The sequence below is a fragment of the Rhea pennata genome, chromosome 1 (assembly GCF_028389875.1).
Source record: "Rhea pennata isolate bPtePen1 chromosome 1, bPtePen1.pri, whole genome shotgun sequence".
NCBI lineage: Eukaryota > Metazoa > Chordata > Aves > Rheiformes > Rheidae > Rhea > Rhea pennata.
Genome location: NC_084663.1, coordinates 125487348 through 125512350, shown reverse-complemented (window position 1 = coordinate 125512350; position 25003 = coordinate 125487348). Strand labels below are relative to the sequence as shown.

General features: G+C 41.0%; 2 protein-coding genes across 7 annotated transcripts in view; both read right to left on the bottom strand.

Annotated features, from left to right (window-relative positions):
- The window catches only part of SRPX (sushi repeat containing protein X-linked), a 44952-nt gene extending 34854 nt beyond the window's left edge, over positions 1-10098 (bottom strand). For both annotated transcript variants that reach the window (XM_062574022.1, XM_062574031.1), the window contains exon 1: positions 9958-10098. In XM_062574022.1, the coding sequence (XP_062430006.1) occupies positions 9958-10027 (70 nt within the window). In that variant the 5' untranslated portion in view covers positions 10028-10098. The remainder of the gene's footprint in view (positions 1-9957) is intronic.
- A 7311-nt stretch (positions 10099-17409) lies between these two features.
- The window catches only part of RPGR (retinitis pigmentosa GTPase regulator), a 67553-nt gene continuing 59959 nt past the window's right edge, over positions 17410-25003 (bottom strand). For all 5 annotated transcript variants that reach the window (XM_062599875.1, XM_062599890.1, XM_062599884.1 and 2 more), the window contains 2 exons: positions 23738-23826; positions 17410-19901 (listed from right to left, as the gene is read on the bottom strand). In XM_062599875.1, the coding sequence (XP_062455859.1) occupies positions 19677-19901; positions 23738-23826 (314 nt within the window). In that variant the 3' untranslated portion in view covers positions 17410-19676. The remainder of the gene's footprint in view (positions 19902-23737; positions 23827-25003) is intronic.

Here is a 25003-nt window from a genome sequence, read left to right as displayed (position 1 = left end):
GCCCCATCTCCTTGACACCCTTCCTTCAGGCACTTATACACATTGGTAAGATGCCCCCTCAGTCTTCTCTTCCGCAGGCTGAAGAGGCCCAGACCTCGCAGCCGTTCCTCATAGGGCAGGTGCTCCAGCCCTCTGATCATCTTCGTAGCCCTACGCTGGACTCTCTCCAGTAGCTCCATGTCTCTCCTGTCCTGGGGAGCCCAGAAGTGGATGCAGTACTCGAGATGAGGCCTCACCAGGGCTGAGTAGAGGGGCAGGATCACCTCCCTCAACCTGCTGGCAACACTCTGCCTAATGCACCCCAGGAGACCATTGGCTTTCCTGGCCACAAGGGCACATTGCTGGCTCATGGTCAACTTGTCATCCACCAGCACTCCCAGGTCCTTCTCTGCAGAGCTGCTCTCCAGAAGGTCAGCCCCCAGCTTGTACTGGTGCCTAGCGTTATTTTTCCCTAGGTGCAGGACTCTGCCCTTGCCCTTTTTGAACCTCAGGAGGTTCCCCTCCGCCCAACTCTCCAGCCTGTCCAGGTCTCTCTGAATGGTAGCACAGCCCTCTGGTGTGTCAGCCACTCCTCCCAGCTTGGTATCATCAGCAAACTTGCTGAGGAGGCACTCTGTCCCCTCATCCAAGTCACTGATGAAGAAGTTGAACAGGATGGGACCCAGCACTGAGCCCTGGGGAACACCACTAGCCACAGGCCTCCACCTAGACTCCATGTCACTGATGACGACCCTCTGAGCTCTGCCTTTCAGCCAGTTCTCAATCCACTTCACTGTCCACTCGCCTAACTCACACTGCCTGAGCTTGCCTAGCAGGATGTTATGCGAGACAGTGTCAAAAGCCTTCCTGAAGTCAAGGTACGCAACGTCCACTGCTCTCCCCTCATCTACCCAGCCAGTCACTCCATTATAGAAGGCTATCAGATTGGTTAAGCAGGATTTCCCCTTGGTGAATCCATGCTGGCTGCTCCTGATCACCTTCTCCTCCATATGTCTGGAGATGACATTCAGAAGGAGCTGTTCAATCACCTTTCCAGGGATGGAGGTGAGGCTGACTGGCCTATAGTTGCCTGGGTCCTCCTTCTTGCCCTCCTTGAAGACTGGAGTGACATTGGCTTTCTTCCAGTCCTCAGGCACCTCTCCAGTTCTCCAGGACCTTTCAAAGATGATGGAGAGTGGCTTGGCAATAACATCCACCAGTTCCCTCATGTTTTCTGAAAAGACCAGAAGAGACATCCCTGACAAGTTCCGGCTCAGTGATGTTGACTACCGTAACCTCCTTGAGGTACTGCTGGAAAGGATGGAAAGGTTCAGGTGATACAAACAACCTTACTACGGTTTATACTGGCATTGCCGTCTCTCACTACAGAGCTGTCAGAATTTGGTGCAGCTGACTGCAAATTCCCTTAAACCAAAAGTCAAAGTATGTTTACAGCTATGGTTATCTCCTATTTCTCCTGGACACACATTTCCTACCAAATTACGACAAAAGTCAAGTACTGATGAGAAATTCAAAATATAGCTCCCGATATCCAGAGGTTGTAACTGAAGTGATGATGAGGGAGAGAGAGACACTGGCCAGAAGAGTGTACAGACCACATGTTTCTTTAAAGGTTTCCTACCAGATGATCTCTGCCACCCCTGTTTTACAAAGCAGAAGCAGGTGCAGGCTAACTAATGTCCAGTATCTTCCCAAGTAGCAACTAGGTTGCTGGGAAATGGGTGAAGAAGGAAGGAAAAACCCTTCCCAAGTCTACAGCAGGCAGAGATAGGGAGAGAGGGGAGGAACACCACATTTACAGGACTATGACTGGCAGAAAATGTAAAAACTACCTGAAACCTCCATTCAAGTAATGGATGGGGGACACCCACATCCACTCCTTTCCCAGAAATAAAAGCGTGGGAGGCAGAAAGACCAATTTTTTAATTATTATTATTTTTTTAAACACTGTGGCTGGTGTATTGTTTCTGGTGTCTGCCTCCAGGCACTTCAGGACAATGAATATCTGTGAGCCAACATGTCTTTAATCTTGAAGAATAGCTGGATAGAGGCCTGTTACTTTTGGTCTGTTTTACTTATGAGAGACGCAGTATAGCCAGACAGCCACAACGGACAGTCTCAAAGATGGGAGAAGTTCAAATGAAGCACAGATTTTAAAGCACGTTGCCCAAAATTTGATTTGGTTTTTTCTTCCTAAAGAAAACATTTCTCTGAAGAAAAATATAATTGGCGTAGGCTTATAACTTAACTCTGATGCCGGAGCTGGAAGCAACACCTCATTGCATCTGGCAAATCACTGTCAGCTAGCCCGACAGAAAGCCTCTGAGGGACACCACGATGGACCACAGACCCTCGTAGGTTCAAATCCTCCTGGAGCAGCCAAGAAGGAGACAACCACTGCCGAGAGTGACTCACTGCGCCAGCCCACACTGGTTAAATGCAGGCTTCGGGGAAACCACGCAGCATGACAAAGCAGCACCGGAGAAGCCTGAATGCATGACTACTTTCAAGCTGTGATGCTATTCTCAGCGGACATATGTACAACAGGTCTAAATCTAGCACCTCGAAAGGAAAAGGCATTTCCTGAAAAGGCCCAAAGGAGGTGGATAAGCGGGTCTCCTTTAATCACGCTCCTCCAATTTTAAGGTGCCTTTTAAGAGTTTTAAATTTGTCAAGATTGAAAAAGAGATTTCCTCCTCTAACAATACGGTAGTTTCAGAGGCTTCAGCATAAAATGAATTGCAACCCAGTTTACTTAACGTACGTAAGCTGGATGATTGAGAATCATGTTTTGATCCACTGCAATTTCTGGAGCAAAAGTAAAAAAGTAAATCTCATTGCAAAGCTACAAAACTGTCCTCTGCCTCTCTGGAGAACACAGGTGCACTCTTCATAAAGTCACAAATCAAAGACTGTAACAAATCAAAGATACGCACACACACATATATACCCACTGGTTTCAAATAAATCAATACAATCAAGCATCACTATAACAGGCATCTCGCATGGTTTTGGTCGCCTTTTTTTCCATGAAAACAGCTCACAGTGACCGGCTGTAAGCCGGAAAGTAGGAGAGAGCTGAACACTGCAACCCGGGCGACAGAGAAGAGGACGTCTCCAGCAGCACAAAACAGGAACAGGAGTCAGTCTGGGAGAAAACCACTCTGGAAACCTCGCTTGAGCTGCAGAGAGGCCGGGGAGCCCCAGCCATGGTGAGGACCCTACGGCAGCAGCACCTGAGCAAACAGCGGAGGGAGCGAGGGCGCCTGGCCGAGCCCTCGCGCTCCCGGGGCACGAGAAAGCCGGTGATGGCAGGGGAGAGAGCAAGCAGCCGGCGTGGATCAGAAAAACAAGCTGCAGGTGTTTGACGTTTCCTGGAGGGAAAACAAAATAATAATAATAATAAAAAGAAAAAATAAACCCCCAAAACCCCTCAAAAATCAAAAGTAACCAGAAAGAAAAAGAGACTTTTGGGAAGGATACAAAGGAAGGCGAAGTAGTTGCTTTTCAAGGACGCTTCTCCTAAATGCTTCTACAGCAGAAGGCACAAAAACATCACTTAAAAAAAAAAAAAAAAAACATGACTGTTGGTAAACGCAGGCCTGCCAAACCTGGGAAAACAGCAATGCAGCCAGCCTTTCTAATAAATTCTGTATATATAATGAGCAAAAAAAAAACCCAGAGCCAAACAAAAAACCCACATGCAACACCTTCTCCTGGAACAAGCCTCTCGGCAGAAAACTTTTGATGCTAGTCCAGCACCATGCGGCTTTGATGCATTTGGCTCGGCGGAGCGGGACTCGAGGCTCTTAAAACGCTGCTGCGCCGAACGCCTTCTCCTTCCCCCCGCCGCGGGGCTTCCGGGGAGACGCAGTTTTAAACGCTTCTGTCAGGATGCACCCGCAGGAGGAGGAAGAGGAGGAGGAGGAGGAAAGGCTCGCAAAGAGGGAACGGCAGCGGGGGCGAAGGATCGCTCATCTGCCCGTATTGATGACCGTGCGCAGTGACATCAATCTGTTTCCGCGAGGCCCTCGAGAAATACCCAAACCCTCTCTCTCCGCCTGCAAAGATAGGCAAGCTGAAGTCGCTTCAAGCTCTGGCAGAGTTTGTAAGCGGCTATTTCAAGTTACAGGGAAGATTAGAATCATGGAAGTTAAAACCTGTAATTTGGAGCCACTTTCAAGGTACTGCAGCATACATTTTCAGTTTGAGCAGCTTTAACAGTGCTCCTTTAAATATAATTAATAGCTAGAAACAGTGGCAGAGAACTCACGGCCAGCCAGCGATGTTCTGTAAGCCGAGCTTTTAATTTACTGAACTAAAAAAAATTAAGTTTACTGAACGCCTTGAGAAACAGATGATTCCCAGCACATTGAAGTACTTCATACAGAAAATAATTTGAAACAGAAAATTAAAAACAGAAAACTACATGCCTATTTCAGAAGCAGAAAAGTTCACCAAGTGACCTAGGGGAAAACCTCATTTGTTACCCCAGTTGCTAAAAACCATTTATATTTTCACTAGCTTCACAGAAGCACCATGAAAGCTGCAAAGGCTGACAATATTAACACGCAGTATCTATTGCAATGGCTATTCCAATTTCAAGTCTCGTCTCTTCCTCGCTCACTGCTCCCAACAGTAACACCAGCGCGCCAGGGACGTATCCCTTGGACCTCTCCCAGCGAAGGTGCTCCTGGGACCCTTACACTAGCAAGTCTCACACACGGCAGCACAGTATGGAGCTCCAGCCCAGGAATATTGCCTTAGTGCCTCAAAAATCAAAATATAATTTTTACAGCTACCAGACAAGTAGGTTAGTGCCTCATCAATAGTTTTGGTGACCTCTCGAAGTCCTGACGGACTATCAGCGGTAACTGAATTGCTAGCGACTCCGATGGAGTCGCAGAAGCCAAGAAGACAGGACTCATCTGTTGTGCCTTTAAGGCACATGGTCTTCCCACACACTCTCTGGCCTTCAGGCGGTTATGCAAAGTTTATCAAGAGGGCATCAAGACATGGGAAACAGGGCTGAAGTCCATGTCCTTCTCCAAACTCCAGTCTTTCTGTTAACTCAGTGCACAGCAGTGTCTAAGTAATGCTTTTTACTCAAGCATCTCCGATTACTTTGCAATAGAGTATACTTCCACTATTTCCATGTGCAGATGGGGGAAGCAAGGAAGAGCAAATCTAAGCTACTTGCCTGCAGTTAAATATCAAATACGTAATAGCGTTCGGGTTTTCAGCCTAGTGGCTTATTCAACAGAACGCAGACACAACAGCGTGCCCAAATCTTGTTTCCCACCTCCCTCACAACAGCCACAAATTTGTCCCCATTTTTACCACTCCCATTCATATTTGTACACTGGGGAAAAAACGTGGCGTAGTAATGTTCCTGTTTATTTACAAGGTCCAGTTTCAGCTGTCTGAGAGATGAGGAGACTACAATCAAAGGCACCTCAACATCATCAAACTATTTAAGAATCCATGTTTTTGATACTTCAAGTTAGACACTCATCCACACTTTCACAGCCAAGAATCTCACCTGTACTGATGGCAGTCTCCACTGCAAGGTTTTACAAACATTGTATTTATACATTTTACATATTCAGGAAGCCCTTGCCACGTCTGCTACCATTTACTATTGCAGTCATGGATATGGCAGCTCGCAGGTGCGAAGAATAACGGATTGGACCTCTGTGACGCTTGCCTAAACTTAGCTATCCAAGCCCTTACAGGCAGTTATGCTGCCTGTGCTCTTTGGCCAGGTATTTTTCACTGCAAGAAAATGGACAGCTGAACAACTCATCAAAAGCGCCTCTCAGAAAACTGTCATCATTCCACTCTTAGTTGATGTGATCTCCTCGAGATTTCAGTTGCACAAAAGCCCACTGGAAAGCAAGCAGGCTGAGCATGCCTCCCAGTGAGGATTTGATGACCTGATTATTTAAAGAGCACTCAGAAAGAAATGCACGGAGCTTTGACAACGTTTAAAGCTGTGGGAGTTTTCAGTGGGGAATTACTATAGCTCATGAAGATGACCCACTTCACATGAGAAAATATGAATGCACAGACAGGGAATGACTCAAAATTCTTGATTAATATAAACAAAACATTTGTTTCATTTAAGGACACTTTAAAATGTCATTTCTATTAGGCTTCCCTGCTGGTGGAAGTCTTATTTGTTCATTCACATAAAGTCGTTCTGCTATCTGGAACTTATTTAGAAGGAGCCAACTGGTCCAAAGCACAGTCATTTGCATAAAGCTGTGCCTTAGGGCATATTCATCTGCCTGTATTCACATGCTGTCTTTTGTCTTTACTTGGACTGTAAACTATCTGAGGGCAGACACTGCCTTCCTGTTCTGTATTTAGACAGCGTGGGTCTGCATCCACCCCAAGCGAGATAGCGGTCACCTGCACCCAGCTTTGCAGGGACACAGAACCAAGAACACAAGTGGATCCTGTACATACTTCTACGAAAACTGTCTCCAAGCTTAATAGATGGACAGCAAACTGCACTAAAAAGCCTAAAACAACAGCAACAAAAAAACCTCAGCTGACCCCGCAGGCTCCACCCTTGGCAATGCAGAACACCAGCTGCTTAGGGGCCCGGAGACTGTCCTAGAGCGCTCTGCAGCCCAGGTTAATACACAGGAGCTCTAAGGCGGAATCAAGACATTAACTGCAATGCCAGATCTTTTTAAGCCTGCCATATGACTCTAAGCAATCTTAGATATTCCATTCTTATATTTTTTTTACTCCTATTCTTTGTCTATCAACAACATAAGCTCACTTGGACAAGGCACATCTCTCTCCCTGGCTGCAGCACTGAAGGCTCTCACCGCAGACGCCCCCCTTGAGCAACAACAGCACAACTTTGAGATGAGCTACCCTCTGCAAAAGCCAGACTTGCATCTATTCATAAATATTTAATTCAGTTATGTACATGTTTATGAATATACCACATGTATATACTACTCTTCAGCAAATTACACCTTATACAGTTTTTATAGTTGTTCTATACATGAGGTAGCCTTTAAATGATCTTAATGGCATTTCTCGTAAGGTTCATGATCTATTCACCAGTCCATTCACACCAATAATCTATTAAATTTTCAATTTCTTTGTAATGCTGTATAATTACTTGCCATTAATTTTGTAGCTTTTCCTTATATCCATCTGCTAAAAGTGCAAAGTACAACAGTCTTTCACTACACAGCATCACTTCATTGCATTTCCATTTACCTAATGCACCAAACAAGTGATTTCCACATGTACGTATAGCTGTGCCCTCAGCTGGCATCACTGGAAGGGGCTCAGGCAGAGCTCTGATGACAACAGAGTGGGAAACTACATTGATTTTTCATAGCTTTGGAAACCAGTAAAGGAAAAGATGGGAAGCTCTAAGGAAGATCAGAATCTGCTCAGAAAGAGTCACCAGAAGGCATCCATCCATCCATCCTTTCTCTCTCCCCTCCTCTCCCAACCGGGGGAACAGGTTTTAAGGTTTTTTGTTGTTGTTGTTGTTTTAAACTTCCAAAAGGTGCATCTCCAAAATGTTTGTGAAGAGCAAACAGACTTTCTCTTACTGGTGCCATCAGAGATATTTCATCAGAGTGTATCATAGGCTTTGTATAGAGGAGAAGGTAAAAAGATCAAGGGAATCCTTTCAAGATCTGAAACTACAACTTGCAGATAATACAGCAGCAGCTTCAAATGCTCTTAAACATTCAGGTATTTTTCAGGCCCTTCCCTAATCACAAAGGGATAGATAATTCAATGACATTTCCACAGAGAGAATATTGTCTTGATTTTTACTCTCTACCATCCAATACTTTCCACAGCAACCTGCCTATGGCACCTAAATTATTTAGTACCCTGTTCATCACGGTACTTAGGTTATGGACCATAAATGCTCCACTCTTAAAAACTTCAGTTTTACCGATTTATTAATTCAAGAACTGATTAGACTATTTCTGATATTTACAATCTACCACTGAAAAATAAGAGTTTTTGCCTAAATGCAAAATAGATTGTTTGGCAAATGGTCAAGTGTCAGCTTCTTGGTAGCAACAGTTCACTAAAGTATATGCATAATGTAATTTATATTCAAGAGGGGAACATGCACATGCATCCCACAGAGATCTTTTAGAAGACACTACTTTAGTCTGCTTAATAGCACTGTTACCTAACCTGCACAATTATAGTTCAACACAGTACCATTAAATACTTATCTACAGTTTCATTAGCTTTCATATTAAAACTAAAGATTTGAAAGAATATTACATACTTTGTCTAGTAAGAAGAAAAAAGAAAGAAAAAGAAATGGATCATGGAACTGTAACTCTGTAGTAGGGTTTACAAATACAGCTGATAATGATTTAAAAACTCCTTGGAGTCTTTGCCACTAAGCATAAGAGGAAAAATGGACTTTCAAATGAGTGCAAGCTGAAACAAGCAGTCTATTGTGGTGAAAATTGGATTTTTGAGATAGAAGTTACATTTGGCCTTTTAAGAAGAAAGCAGTACGGGATATTAGCATCCTCTGCAGACTAACTGAAGACTAACATTCACATGAACTGCAAAGTAGAGCATTCAGTCATCTTTCTAAGAAAATAAGAGAGAGCTTGGCAGTACAACAGTCCTCAGAAACACAAGGACAGAAATTTCTGTTGTCTTTGTTGATTTAGCAAATGGTGTGTCCAATACCTTAGTGTTTTGTAAAGAAAGAACAAAAACATGTTCCAGCATCTTTCATGCTGGAAAGCAGCTAACTGAAGCATGCCAACACCAATAAAAAAAGCTAACTTCCACCCAGAAATACAGTCTTTATGCCATTTCATGCCTCCCCTTGGATGGAACTATCACATAAGCAGGAACGACTCCTGCACACCAAACACAGGTAATGCCAACAGACAGGCATTCTCCATACGTACAGCTATAATCCTCCGTACGCACAGCTCGGAACCGCATCAGACACCTCACTTACCTCTTTAGAGCTTTTTTCCACTGTTAACCCACAGTAATGCACCCAGTTACTTTGCAGGCTGTTCTGGGCACAGATCTTCATTGACTACACCTGTTAAACTATCACTGCATGCCAGTTTACAGCGGCTTTGCTTGCAACATCTGTCAAGTCAGCAAAGCTTAATCTGACACGATACGGCTGTTTCCAAAGAACAGGCGGAGCTGCCTTTCCTTTCGCCATGGAAATGGGCCTAAATTTCCATTTATTTCAAATTTTGCTAAGGCACAAGCAAATAATTGTAAGTGAAACAAGAATAAGCACAGACTTTAATTGTTAGAAGCATAAGAGCCTAACAAGATCTACCCTGTTGTTTTCCACTATGGAAACCGAGATTTGCTTTGCCCACCTCCAGACACACATGGGCAGCAAGACCTGGTGAGAGACCTTCAAGCACCAAGGTCCTTGAGCCGGGGCCGGCGGATCGGCCACACGCACGGCCCCCCACCACCTTTTCCATGACGGACATCACAGATGCGCTATCTGACTTTAGCAATCTTTGATGGGGGTGGGGAGTTTTCTGCCCTCTGTAATTTTGCCAGGAGAGGGGCACGGAGATCACCACGTCCCACGTGAAGATGTGCAAGCGCGGGGGGGGGGGGGGGGGGGGAGGATGCCGGCCGCCTGGGTTATTTCAGGCCAAAATAAGCAGCAGCTAGCGGCGCGCAGCGCACCGCCGCTCCGCACCCGGCTGCCTTCCCGGGCGCGCTCGCAGCCCGCCGCCGCCGCCCGTCGGGGGGCTCCTCCCGCCCGGCCTGGCTGCCGCGGCCCCGCTTCACCCCTCCGCCCCACAACGACGGGGCGGCCAGGCCGGCGCTCACCCCCCCGCCCCCCGGCCCGGCGGCGGTAGCGGGCTCCGCGGCGGCGCTGCCCGCGGCCGCCCGCCCCGCCGGGGGCTCCTGCCCCGCCGCCCCGTCCCGCCCCGTCCCTACCCTCGTACGCCAGGCTGCGGCAGGCGCCCAGGACCAGCAGCGCGGCGAGGCGCAGCCAGCAGCTCCCCATGGTGCGCGGCGGCCGCGGCCCTCCCCGGCTGCGCGGCAAAGAGGCAGGAGGAGAAGGAGGAGGAGGAGGAGGAGGAGGAGGAGGAGGAGTGGGATGGAGACATCCTCGGAGCGGGCTCCCGGGCTCCGCGGCAAACTCCTCCTCCTCCGCCTCCCCCCTCTCTGCTGCCGCCGGGGCCGCCCCGCTCCGCCCTCGGGCCCCGCGGGGGCTCGTCCCGCCGCTGCCGCTGCGCGCTCGGCGGCGCCGCGGGCGGCTCCCGGCTCCGCGCTGAGCGGGGCGGCGCTGGGGGGAAGCTGCCCCGGCTTGTCACGGTGAACCGGCTGCCCTGGCTGCTCAGCAGCTTGCGGATGGCCAACCTGAACCGCTCAGAAATCATGAGTCAGAGCCTCAAAAGTCATGAGCTAAGCAAAAACTTGGAAGTCCTTGTACTTAGCATTAACTTTTTGAGCTGCTAGGGTGTTGTCAGGTTACATTTTCAGGCTTTCTTCCATAACCACAAAGACTAGAGTTTTTTTTTTGTTTTTTTTTTTTTTTTTTTTGTCCCCCCCCCCCCTCCCCTTCCAGATGAAAGCAAATTCACTAATCACTCCTGGCCTGCAGAAGCAAGGGCTTTAGGCAGAGCACTCAATGTTGCAAAATTTATGGTTAAAGCTGAAGACCTGCCAACATGGCAGCTTGACTACAGCTGGACTTAAGTAATTTTTCTTTTTTTCTACCTTAGAGAGGAAGCATCTAATGTGTGCTCTAAAGTGCTGAAGGTGTGGTAAAGCACTGGCCCCAGCTGCTGTGCTGCGTGTAAAGAGTTTACAGGCCAAGGTGGTAAGGGGGGAGTTATCCAAAAGGTATTTCTGGGGAGCCATCTGCTGCAATATTTGCAACAAAGCACAGACAAATGGGGAAATACTGTCTAGTAAGCAAAGGATTATTTCTTTAGAAATAATGATGCTAATTTTCAGAGGAAGGATAGTCATCTCCGGGGAAGTGCGAATTTGGAAACCAAATAAGAAGAGGCACCAACTTGGGCAGCCTTTGAGGCTCAATACACCAAAGTGGCCCAAGAAAGAAATAGAGTCATGTTAGTAATTGTAATAAAAAAAATCTGTCTGGATGCAGTGATTGGGGGATTTCTCCAAAGCATTTTCTTCGAGTCAGAGTTTCCATCTGGCTCAGGAGAGCATGTGAAGTACATCTACCGACATGAACCCGCTTACTGAGCTTGGTGCATGAGGCTGAAATATGGGCACCAGGAGCTCACCTGCTGTGTTGTAGCTGCTAATAGGCATTCACGCATGGGACCAGCTCAGAGCTCACCTTAAGTAAAATACCTGATATAGGGTCCTCAGTACCAAGTCTTCTGTTCTCCCATTGCATCATGCTCTGGCTGATGCAGATGCAGCCTGACTCTTTCTGCTAGTCTTCAATATTTTGTTTTATTACCTTTATTACCTTTTTTTTTAAAAAAAAAAAGTCACAAAAACTAAACCATTATCATCTGAGCCATTACAGTTTAATAGCCTAAGGAAAGAATAAATTTTTCATGTGATGAAAGATTAAAAAGACCAACATTGCTCAGTTTGAAAAAAAGAAGAAGGCGGCAAAAGGATTGCTTTAGGCTATTATTATTGGCACAGATAGTGTAGAAAATATCAAAGTAAACTGTTAGAAATCTGTAATAAATTGTGATAATCTTTATAGTTTCTCTGTACTGCAAGGCTCTGGCAAAAGTTCGGGATGGGAATGTGCTAGAACGATGGAAGTAGCTGAAGCAGATCTTAGTGGATCGCTTTACCTCTTCTTTTCTGTTGATGTTTGTCCTTTAACTTACACATTTCCAGAATGCTGGCCTTCGCTGAGATGTCCTTCCTCAGAACAGAGGGTCTGTTCAATGGTAGCGTTGTGAAAGAAGCTGCTGCCAGCCAAAATCTTGATGCAGCTGCACCTTCTCCATCAGTTGTCCTGAAAGACTCAAAATTGCAGAGGTCCCAGCAACTCCCTTGAACAGCCTTTTCCAGTCATTTAAAATTGTATTACCACAGTACAAAAACTGGGTGGTAGTGACAGCCCTTCTGGTCTGTTTAGCCCCTCAACGTAAGAAGCTCAGTTGTCACTAGCAGGTACAAGCAGTCAACTGCTGCTATGGTGTCTACGTTAGCGTATAGACACGTATCCAATTCGAGTCACAGCAAGCAAGAACATCTTTAGCTGCATTTTTGTTGCTCTTGATTGTGTAGATGCAGTTCCTTCCATTCAAACGGGTTAACTGCAAGGGATTTCAAGCTGTTTTTTACTACATCTTGGCTGTAAGGGTTTCTGCAAGGCTTACTACCTGTGTTGTACAGGAAATCTGCTGGGATGCGGTTTTTGCTCTATCATCCAGCTCCTGGAGTGTTCTCGGTGCACTGAGGACGGCAAGAGGTTCAAGAGTTTAGCTAGTCTGTGAGCTACAGCTCAAATTTAGATGCAAGAGTGAACATCACTAACAATGTGAATGTATCCTTGTTGGACTGGCAGAAATTAGGCTTGAAACATAGCAGTACTAAGAGGTGCATTCACTCAGATGTGATTTTTCTCTGGAGTTTACAGGTAATGTGTGATGAGTCTCTTACTTTACATCTTTGTTAGAATGATAGCTATGTAAAATTGCAGAAAGATGAGGAATTTGAAGGACAAGACCAAGGCAGCTTTAATAAATGGAACAAGAAACTTTTTGGAAGTATCAGAAATTACATTTTTGTACAGTACTTTTTTAAAGAGAACTTTAAATAGGAGAAACCATTTGATACTGGGGATGTATTAAATGAATATCAAATTTATTGAATTTGAAAGCATAGCCTTCATCATTTTTTCTTCCCAGTTTAACTTTCAAATAGTTACAGAAAAAATTCCAAATATTTAGATGTGGTTATTTGGAGTTCCAGTGACTACTAGCCTTATGCAAGAAATAAGCATCATGCTTCTCACTGAAGATTCACAGTTTTTGACTGTCTAGAGGTAAATTAAATGCAGTTGCAGATCAAATAACATTATATTTTAAAAATTCAAATTAACCAGCATAGGAGGAAAGGAGTCTCAGTTTAATACATAGTTAGACAAAAAGCTTAAGTGCTTTTTGGAAACTGAAAGATCTACTCTTACTATGCTTAGGAGTTAATTTAAGCACATACTTTCTCTTTCATGCTATTTTTAATAGAGGTTCAGAGGTATAACTTCATTAGTCTGTATCAGAAATGCTGGAGCTTTACTGTAATTACAGTGAAAATAAAATAAAGCTTTTGAGGGAAGATAGAAATTTATTAAAGTAAAATTACTAACAACATTTAACAATCTGATTAAAGTTTTCCTCCAAATGGTAAAAGAATGATTAAAAAAACCCCAACAAGACAGCTGCATGTAATTAGGTTTTGGAAGCCCCAGCTGAGATGCGATTAGTCATGACGAGAGGATGACAAACTGGGGGCCCAATCCAGGAAACAACTGCACTGGTGTTTTTATCCAGGAGAATGATCTTGCTGAATGAGGATGCTCTGACACCTAAAGCTACTCATGTTAATGTCCTCAGGAAGAAGGACAGCTCTGAAAGAGTTAAAAACATAATACAGTCTAATTCTTGTAACGCTTGAAAGTTTATGAATGATTTATGATGTCTGTTGGCAGCAACAGTTAGGAATACTTATTCATGTTGGTCGATGTTTGCTGTTATTAGACCTTCTTTCCAGCCTAGGGTGGAAGCCTTTTGCTCTGAATGCTCTGGATGGCAGCCTGTGTTGCACATGACCTTTCTGAGGACACTGGGTCTCTCTTAGCATCCCGCTCTGGGGGCATCGCAGGGCAGCTGGGTGCACTCTGGTGTGAGGAAGCTTCTGAAACTCTGACAGAGAGTCCAGAAAGGGGAGGCTGAACGTGAAAAAAAGATTGAGATTGACCAAGGGAGATAAGGGGAAGGAAGAGAGGTTCTGGTGTGGGCGCTGCTGAGATGAGGAACTGGAGGTGAGCAGAGAAAACAGGCAAAAAAAGAGTCTCGGGAAGATATGATCAGAGGTGCAGATGGACGTGTGTCAGGTAGAGCATGGTCTTGGGAATGAAATGCAAGATTCCTCAATCTTACCATGCTGCTGCTGTCAGCAAATGCCTGTGAAACCCACTGCCAGCACATGTGCTTCAGTTCACACAGGGTAGATGCTTCCTTCAGTGCTGTTTTCAAGAAACATCATTGCATCTCCACTACACTCATTTTGCACTCTTTAAATGATATATTCATTTTTTTTCTAACAAACAGAAGGAGACGCAGAAAGCTGATTTTCATAAGATAAAAGAGAGAGGAAAGACTAGAGGCCAACCTACAAGCAGGCTTTTGTCTTGATCACTGGATAAAAATTAGATCTATGGAAATTCCTGTTCTATAGACTGATAATTACCTCTGTTACTCAAAATACTGATTTTAGGTGCAGCAATAACCTGAAGCAATATCCTAATAATTTTCTTTCTTCAATAAGACCTAAATGTTAATGATACAGTCCTTGACAGAAATGTGTAAGAATCCACTGACCTGGCTATAGAAATAACATTTTTCAGGGCAATGAAATGTCTTCAGGTCTGCACGCTCTGCCTGTGTTTCCATCGGAGAGTACTTCTGTGCTCCCCCAATGAGTCTTCTTGGGCCTTCCCACTTACTGGGGGCCTTACACCCTCCCTTCCTGCAATGGCATAAAGATGATGGCTAGACCAGCTCAATTTCTCCACTAACCAAAAATATGCTGTGGAAAATTTCAGCTTGAAAGTCAGGGTCAGTCATAGTTCATACGTACATAGCAAGTCTTCGGGAACATCAGTCACCTTTCCCAATTCCATGTGCTGGGGTGTATATATTGTGTTCGTGGAGTTTCTTAGGTAGTGATCAAACCAGAAATGTTTTGGCAGGGGGGAAATACTGGATTCTCCACTGGATACTGACTGATGCATAGCATTTCTGAGGACAGGATGTGGTATATCAGCAGATACATAGTTTAACATTTAATAAACAGATATATTGAAGAACAAGAAGTTCTATGGTTTTAAAAATTTTTTAAACTCCTTTAGCATCTCTTAAAATTTTTACTGATAATCTCTCTTCAGCTTTTGATGAATTTGACTGGAAATAGCTGTGTCTAAACTTTCCATATAAACTGAGAATGGTTTTGAAGATGAACAAATTCTTTGTGTAGAAAAGGACCAACAAATTTAGCTAGATACAGATTTTGCAGTGTTCCTGTTGAGTCATTACTATCTGGTCTTGAAAAAGAAGACTGGTAATTATCTTGCAACATTAAAATGTAATTTCAACACAGCCTTAGAAGGAAAGCAGGCGGAAGTTTGACTGAGGCTTCATCTATACAAGAAACTGAGCAAAGTAGGCCTACTATCAAAGCATTAATTTCTCCAGTTCTCACCACTATCGACAGAGCTCTTGCACAGAATTAGTACCTGACTACGCACACATGCACATATAACACTCCAAAACTCATCTGCGGTACTGAGTGAGGGAACTTGTTTGAGGGACAGAACCAGTTGTTCTAACTTGCAACTGAAAGATGTTAAGCAAAATTTGGTCTGCTCAACCTTCCTTATAGCCTGTAAGAAGATGGGATACACAAATACTTATAAAAAATGAATAGGCCATAACTGTTGATCTTGGCAAACAGTTAGATCTATCACTAGGAGTACCACAATATGATAGACCCCAGGGGTACCATATGTAAAATATATTTCCTTTTAAGTAATATAAATCAAAAATTTCTGTTCTAATTCATAATAAAATTTAAATTATGGTTTATTTTTTATTATCTCCTTAGTACAAGAAAGGTTTTGGAGGGACATAATTTAGACAATGTTACTCAAAAATATAATATTGAGAAGGTAAGTCTTGAAATACTTGTAGATTTTGATGTTGTGCAAAGATTTGTCCATGGAAATTGAGTACAGAATGTGCTTCCTGTCTGAAAAGCAGTTTTTGATACATTAAATAAATGTCGAAAATGCCACATGTCAAAAACCAGTTCTCAAAATCTGGACAGGGGAATTTCTTATTCATGAGTACATTCTAAGTGAGCTCATGCTTAATCAATAGTCATATAAGATTAGCTTGTGTAGACGATTATCAGGACATAAATTGATTTAAAATTATGACAATAATTCTATTGACTTCAGCTACCCTAATGTTAATAGCATTACTTAATCTTTCTTAGAGACGAAGATTAGACAGAGTTTGCGTATTATGTAACTGTTTCCTGGAAAAGAAAGGAAAAAGTTATACAAACTTTGTTTGACATATCATCATGATCTTTGGGAATACAAAGTACTGTCTAAACACAATCTTCTCTCTTCTTCTATTTCAGTGACTCCTCCAACACCACTGGTATAATTGGAAACTTACCACAATATTCAACATTCCTTTGGGGAATATCTTCTCTCTGTTAAACTTGTGTAGGGATGGTAGATGTATAAATGAATCCTGTGCTTCTGAAACCAGCAAACATGCATATATATATATATATATATATATATATATATGGAATGGAAATTTCAAAAGTTCTGGTATACATGTTTGATCATTCATAGGCACACACACATACATATGTATCAATGTACATATACACACACATATACATGCAAAAGTAGCAGTTCGTTTTGGATCAAGTGTGTATACCTAAATTTATGTATTAGGGTTTGACCACTCTGAACATCTGTGTATACATTCAGAAATATATGAGTGATTGTGTGCTTACATGTTTGTCTTTATATATATATATATATATATATACACGTATATAATACCCTATATAAAAACTTTATCAGAGTACCTTAAAGCAAAAAGTGATAATAATGCAAAAATATACAAGTTTTCAGAGAATTTTGAATCAGAAGATTTGATAAAGAGTGAATATCTTTAACAGCTTTTCAGGGGCCAGGAGCAGGAAAGTTGCTGGCTTCAGAGACTGGATGCCAGAGCTACAGCTTCGAAGAACACAAACTCCACCTAGTGGAAATTCTGAAGGTAACATTTTAGAAAACTATGAATTCTAAGGCACATTTTCAGTTGCATGACAGAGGGTTACAAAATCTAGGAATAAAGATATGAATTGATACAGTTATCTCTGGAAAAGTAAGATGAATTACAGGAGAATATACTAAAGATGTTTCTACCAGAGGACCTTTTGCTATCATTCTGTTGATGAAAGCCTTTTAATACACACACACACACACACACACACACACACATATATATATATAAACTTAGGTTTTTCTTGTATGAATTGTGAACTTGTTAAAAAATGACTTAACTTAGTACACATGAACATGCAACTTGTTTGCTTGAACTTGTAACTGTACTCTTTTTTATTACTGAGGAAGGCATGTAAGAAGACATTAAATGGATTTATTTGCTCCTAAGCGAAGTACGTAGACCAAATAAACATAGAAGTCCCTGAAACTGCATTGATGCACATCAGTTTATAATCAGGTATGTAATCTTTGTAGCATTAGCTTTAAGGGAAACTCTCACTCTAAAGCAACATTTTTCATTAAATCATCTCATATTTAGAATAAAGACATTTTCACTATGGTAATAACTTCTGTGATTGAGTCTCCTCCTTTTTAAAGAGAACATAAAACTTTAAATTAATGAGGATACCATTTAGTTTATTTCTCCTTTTTCCACTTCTTTCCTATTCACAACAGTGTCCAAGTAGAGCAGAAACTACATGTGCATTCAAGAATATAGGAAAACACATAAATATAACGCACATTGGCAGAATAAAAATAGCTCATGTAAAGTTCATCTGCAGAACTCAGAGTAACCCAAGGAAAATAACAGATCAAAACAAAAGGATCTTAACTCTGGCAAAGGATGACCCAGTCATCAAGGTTTTTAGTATGATGCCTACTGCAGCAAAGAGACGGCCCCATGAAAGAATCTGGGCACCTGCCATACTTCTAGAGACAGAGTGTTCAGATGGATAAACTTCTGGGTCAAATATAACCCTGCACACTTGTGACTATGTTATATAAAACTTAAGCAACTCTGAAACTAGGGAAAAAAATGATAAAGGCAAAACGTGGCCAAAGGCAAATTAAAATGTGTTCATATGTCAGTGAAATTAAGTAACATTTTCCTAGGTTTTCTGTAAAAATCATCTGTCCCTTGTGAAGTATTTTGAAAAGTACACCGATTATCATAAATTCTTGATTTTATATTTAGTGCTAAGCTTGTGTATTCATAAAACCTAAGTGTATTTTAGTAAGGGGCAAACAGACTTTAGATCAGATTTATCCTGGTTGGGACATAAGCAGATGTGTCTGTATTTCTTCTTTATCTAGACTGAATTTTCAGAAATCCAATCTTATTTGAAGGGAATACTGGTAATTAGAATAGTGCATTTGTCACTTCTGTTTCTTGGACTAATTCTAAAATCAAACATTCTGCTTATCTTTACTGGTAATGAGGGTCATACTCCTGCTGCTCAGTCTTCATCTGAAGAACAGCCAGCTTGCCTGAGAAAACCAAGGATATTTAGCCCATAATGATCTGCTTGTAATATCAATGTATTCCATAATAACTAATCTCAATTTCACAAAGGATTTTAACTTTAGGTAGAAAACAAACAACAGCAGTAAGTGAGCTGTTGCAATTAAGCCTTTTTCTTAAGCTAAAAAGAGAAACACAGAAAAATGATCATGAGGCGATTTAATTCTTCATGCTAAAGAATACTTTTCTTGTTTAAATAGGCATCAACATCTCTTTTAAAAATAAATTTCTTTGGAGGTTTTTTTATACATGATCACATTCTTTTCCTATAATACAAGCTTCACGAGAGACGAAGGTTTGGGTGTTCAAAGAATGAGGGATTAGAACACAACTGAAACAACAGTAAGGATGTCCAGCTGTCACTGGGACCAATTCTGTGCGATTCCCATCAGCTTGCACTGATTCCAGCAGGTCTGAAGGCATTCGGCATCTCTCAGAAATGAAAGGTTTCTGCAAATCCTAATTTGGCAGGATACTTAGGTAAATATTTACATCACTGTTAGGTGTATTTCTAACAGAGCTACTGTCACATATGAAATTACTTAAGTAACTTATTGAATCAGGGCCTAGGTGTTAAATACTTTTGAGTTTTATTGCTATTTTTCTAAGTCAAAACAGAAAGAGGCATAGGTGTTTCTAAGTAACTATGTACCCTCTTTAAATTGTGAATTCAAACCAATATTCTCACCTAGTTTGTTAAACCAAAGAATATGTTACAGCAGATATTTATAGTTTTGCACTAGTATCACACTGAAAGTGGTACCCTGTACACTGAAACATATAATAAAGTTACTTAGCAAAAAAACATGAAATGCCTGTATCCAACTTTTCACATAAAAAAATATATTTTGTTTTACAACACTGAACAGCTAAGGCCACAGCACTCCAGCAAGATTTGGATAAGCATATCAATTGTAATTATTAAAATTACCAATAAATACCAAGAAAATGGTCTTCATGTTTAAAGTCACAGCAATCAAATCAGTTAAAAAAGCTATCATCTGCAGTTCTAGTAAGTCATAATTGTTTTCAAGTATTAATGGCAATATGTGCTTTAAGACTGTCACCTTCTTACATATTATAACAGTGTTAGAGTACTATACAAGTAGAAGATTTCATTTTTCTGTCCTGGTTAGTTACAGTTTCCTTGGAATTCTCCATAGTATGATTCTGATTTTCATCTTTACTGTCTTCACCAGATAAATCTTCCTTTTCTTTTTCTTGTTCACTCTGGAATGGCTTTCCAGATCCATCTTCCTTGCTGTTACATACATTCTTCTGGCCTGTCAGTGGCTTTCGTTTAAACAGGGAAAACTGAAGTAAGAAAAGATAAATAACATGTGCCAATCAGTTAGTTGTAGAATTCATTATTTGAAAAAGGGGGAAAAAAAAGTAAAGTCTTTAGTATATACCAAAGTCAACTTGGCTCACATATTTATCTTTGGTAAAATAAACCATTTTCCAAAACAATATGACCATTTAAAAAAATGTTAATGAAAAAAACTTCTGCAATATTTGTAACTTAAATGTTGCAAAATACAACAAATGAATAAGAGAAGTTAAAATAATTGTATTTTCTCTAATTACATAATGTACATTTTCTACTAAATAATGTAAGTGATGTAAAATTATTTGCGTTTCTTTCAAACAAGAATCTAAGTCAAGATTCAAAAATATAGGCTAAGATCTGCAAAGTCCCAAAGCAGTAAATGCTTTGTATACTTCATTTTAAACACGTCTGTAGTTCCATTAAAGTTAATTACAATACATTTTTGTGTCAGTGAGACTACACACATGCTCAAAGTTAAAGTGATGCTTTGATAGGAAACAGCAGCCTGTCTGGCATGAGAAGCCTTTGGATCCAAAACCTGTAAAAAATTTCATATGAGGTACTTCTCAATATACTATTTAAATCAATGCATGTTGGAAATAAACACTATGTCAGTTAGCTCAACTGCTACTTTTAGAGGGAAATACGGTGGAAAACTTGTCTAGATAATGTCCCATAGGAATCAGCTCCTAACTTTTCACCTCAGTAAAACTCGATGTGATTAAAAAACTCTCTCTTGTGTGCATGCTAGACACTATCAGGTAATAATTGGCTTTAGCTTGTTTCTACAGACAAAAGTACTGTGATTTATTTTAATAGACTGAAGTTTTTATCTAGTCTTGCTAACCCATTTGAAAAGATAGTAGCCATTCATTGTTCAAAAATACTCTCATTAAGCTAATAACAGCAATGTATGGAAATTTGGAGACTGACTTTTACACTTGTCTTTAGGAGAAGCCAAAGTAATTCAGCCATCAGTTACATAAACTAAATAATCATTTTTTTAATAAATTGAAATTCCTTAAATAATCTATTTTTTATATCAAAGGACTTCTATATATTAAAAGGTCAAGCATATTATGGTTATTCTTTAAAAGCAATAGAAAAAACTCTGGGAAAAGCAGTTATTTAAAACACCAGAACTAATGTTGTTTTCCTTAAAATTAATTATAGTAATACCTTATTTATTTTTATTCAGTTGTTATTTCTTTCATTGCAAAATTTTCTACTATGTATAGATGTCTTAGAGAATTGCCTAGTAAAAACTTCATTAGAGCACAATACAACAGCAGAAATCTTTTTTTAGTAAGGGAAACATATTACATCTTTAAGTATTTTTACAGTCTAATGAGAGATTATAGTAATAAAATTGCCTCTTAACCTTTTATAGTTTCACAAGAACAGTTAGTTGCTTTTACTGTAAGAAAGCAATACTTAAAACAGATACTAATGCTGTGTTAATCATCATTCTAGTTTTGCCCACTATTACATTTATGTTCCCTCTTATAAAATAGAATTTAGCTTTATTTTCAACTTTACATTATTTCTCCCTCACATGATCTAATGTTTAATCAGAAGATACCACAACAAGGTGGGTGAGGTTCAACAAGGGCAAGTGCAGAGTCCTGCACCTAGGGAAAAATAACGCTAGGCACCAGTACAAGCTGGGGGCTGACCTTCTGGACAGCAGCTCTGTGGAGAAGGACCTAGTGGACGACAAGTTGACTATGATCCAGCAATGTGCCCTTGTGGCCAATGGTATCTTGGGCTGCATTAGGAAGTGTTGCCAGCAGGTTAAGGGAGGTGATCCTGCCCCTCTACTCAGCCCTAGTGAGGCCTCATCTCCAGTACTGTGTCCAGTTCTGGGCTTCCCAGGACAAGAGAGACATGGAGCCACTGGAGAGAGTCCAGCGTAGGGCTACGAAGATGATCAGAGGGCTGGAGCATCTGCCCTACGAGGAATGGCTGCGAGAGTTGGGCCTCTTCAGCCTGGGGAAGAGAAGCCTGAGGGGGGATCTTATCAATGTGTACAAGTACCTGAAGGGAGGGTGTCAAGGGGACAGGGACAAACTCTTTTCAGTTGTCCCATGTGACAGGACAAGAGGCAATGAGCAGAAACTGAAGCCCAGGAAGTTCTGCCTGACCGTGAGGGGGAATTTCTTCCCTGTGAGAGTGACAGAGCACTGGACCAGGTTGCCCAGAGAGGTTGTGGAGTCTCCTTCTCTGGAGATCTTCAAGGCCCGCCTGGATGCAACCCTGTCTAACATGCTGTAGGTGACCCTGCTGAGCAGGGGGGTTGGACTAGATGATCTCCAGAGGTCCCTTCCAACCTTACTGATTCTATGATTCTACGTAAACGGGCTGCTCTCTTTTGCCCTTCACTCTGTATTATTGTGTGTCATTTTCCAGGTATGTTGCTGTATTTTTCTTTATTGTTTCTATTTTGGAAGGAGATTTTAGACTTTTGTGAATAGAAGAGGTACACCAAAGTCAGTGTGAATTCTGCCATCCTTAGAGGCATTTTGTTCTGGCTAAATTTGTAACATTTTTTTAATATATATTTGAGTGTGTGTATTCCTGTCTATTCTCACATCACTTTGCAAATGCTCTCTTCTCCTAACTCAAGGTAGCGACTTGAACAGTCATGTGTCCCTGTCTTACTCCTTGTGTCCAGTTAGGTCACAAATGGCTGCTGCTGGTATGACAGGCACACACATAGATATGTGCTGAGCATGCACACAGCTCAGTTCATGTTTTGTGGGTGATGGGTACATGTAATTTGAGTTGCATGAGAAGAATGTCTGTTGGTCACATGTAAGGCACATGTTTGCTCCTACCACCTGAAGCGACGCCACACAGCGCTAATAGATCATTAGCAGTAGATGATCTGGCAGTAGAACTGTACATTTCTGAAATGAGGGTTTTTTTCTTTGCCACTGAACAATTCACATCTTTGTTCCTTCCCCCAAAAGACTTAGCCATTGACCTTCTGGTCCACTCTCTGTTACATTAAAGGCACTGTAATGAACAGTCAAAGAAGAGAAAATCTGATGGAGAGAGCAGCTTGTAGCTGCAGTCTCACCTTCAGACATATTAAGAGATGAGAAATCTGGTCTTTTCCCATATGGCAGCTATTTTTAATTGAATGTTGATATACTCTGAAATTATATTAAACTAAAGAGATTATCTACTACAGCGGATTATTCCTGGATCAGATCCGAACAACCTTGTAAAATCATGATTTATGCCACAGTTTGTCACACTACTATGACATTTAGATACCTCTGTAGGCAATATCCCAACATTCTGCCACATAGTTCCATTAACATTATAATGGCTTTTGATGCTTTCCATATGGATTTTTCCTCTTGTTCCCTTAAGTGAACCTATCTTTCATCTACTTTTTGGAATCAGATAGTCCGGAAGTATGTGGCACATCTAAAATTATATGGCACTCTGCAATTTCAAAGGAAAAGAGTGGAATTCTGAAATACTCATCAATCTACATGTCTGACAGTCTCTGTTAGAAAAATGTTGCTATACATGTTGAACAGACAAGTTTCTAATACCAGAATCACAAACTGGTTCATTTTGATTCACAAAATGCATGGATAGTGCACAATAATGTGCACTCTTCCACAGCAACCTTTACATATAGGAATATCACAAAATAAATTATAATTTTGTATAGAAGGAAGGAGTTGCTCAGCAGTTCAAATGTTTATGCAGATCAAGTAAATTTTGATATTTTCTTCAGTTTCAGTAAGTGACTGCCTTCTTGGTCACCAGTGAAATTAGAAGGAAAAACTAGACTACATACCTTTTTTCTCCCAACTATTCTTCCAGCTATTCTGTCATCAGTGTTCTCTGAAGAATTGTTCACAGTGTGAGTGTCAGTGTTTTCCTCCTCTATAACAATACAAATCTTTATATTAACTTCATTCTGATTCTTGCAAAGAGGAACAGAAAAAAATGTTCTTCAAAATATTTTTAAAGTAGAAGTCAGTAAATAAAGTGTGGATCTTAAAAAAAAAAAGCAATCAGAATATTCAGTTCAACTTGATGCCCAGCCAAATCCTGACAAGAGTTTTTTTTATTTATTTTTTTTTCCATCTGTATTTATAGTGCCCCCTATAGTATTCTCCAGATGCTTGATTTTCAAGAACAGAACACTTAGGGCAATGGGAAGATACAAAATGTTTTGACTAGGACACTCATAGTTTCCTGTTGTTGATAGAAGACAGAATGTCTTGCACACTAATTTTGAAAGTATATCCTAATTTGGAAAAGCTGGCTTTTAGAGCAAAAGTTGTGGTTCGGCATGAATCTTTATTCCACAGAAACAATTCTGGGAAAGGAAAAGCTTTCCATCTGGGTTGATGCTCATGTGTTTAAATTTTCCTATACTCCTTGCAGGAATGATATAAATTTAAGATTTAGTATTAATACTTCCAAATCATTGGACGATGGAAAATTTTTTAAGGATCTATTCTGGACAAGCTATTTCCTTTATAATATTGGAGACAAATGACATAGCTTCTCCATTACTAAAGGGAGTGGTCTTTTATTTTATACCATATTCTTTTTTTTTTCTTTTAGATGAATTATAGCTTGTTTTAGAATTTCTAAAATAAAGAAGTATTTTTGGCCTGTCTTACATAGAGCTCACTGATGCACCCCTTAGCTTTTCTGAAAGAATATATAATTCACTCAAACTGTCATCAAAACTACAAGCAACATCTAGGATCACATCTTTGGCATTTCTGAACAGTGTTCAGGAATTACTGTGTTTCATCTAAAATAGATTATTTGTGATAGTAATAAGGCAATGTCAGCTGAAAGGGAGGGAAAAGGCTTCTCTGTTGAAGAAATATAGGACTTAGAGAAGCTGCTTGACAGATAGCCCAACTGCTATTAGTTTGTCACTAGAACTGATCTTAGTAAGTGAAGCATAGTCCTGCTACGAGAAAGTCTCTCTCATGGACTTCTCTCAATACATAGCTGAAAATAGATATTTTTTCTTTCAAATTATTAAAAATTAGTAATGTTTTTGACTTGCAAATTTCATCTCTCAAGCACTGCTTTA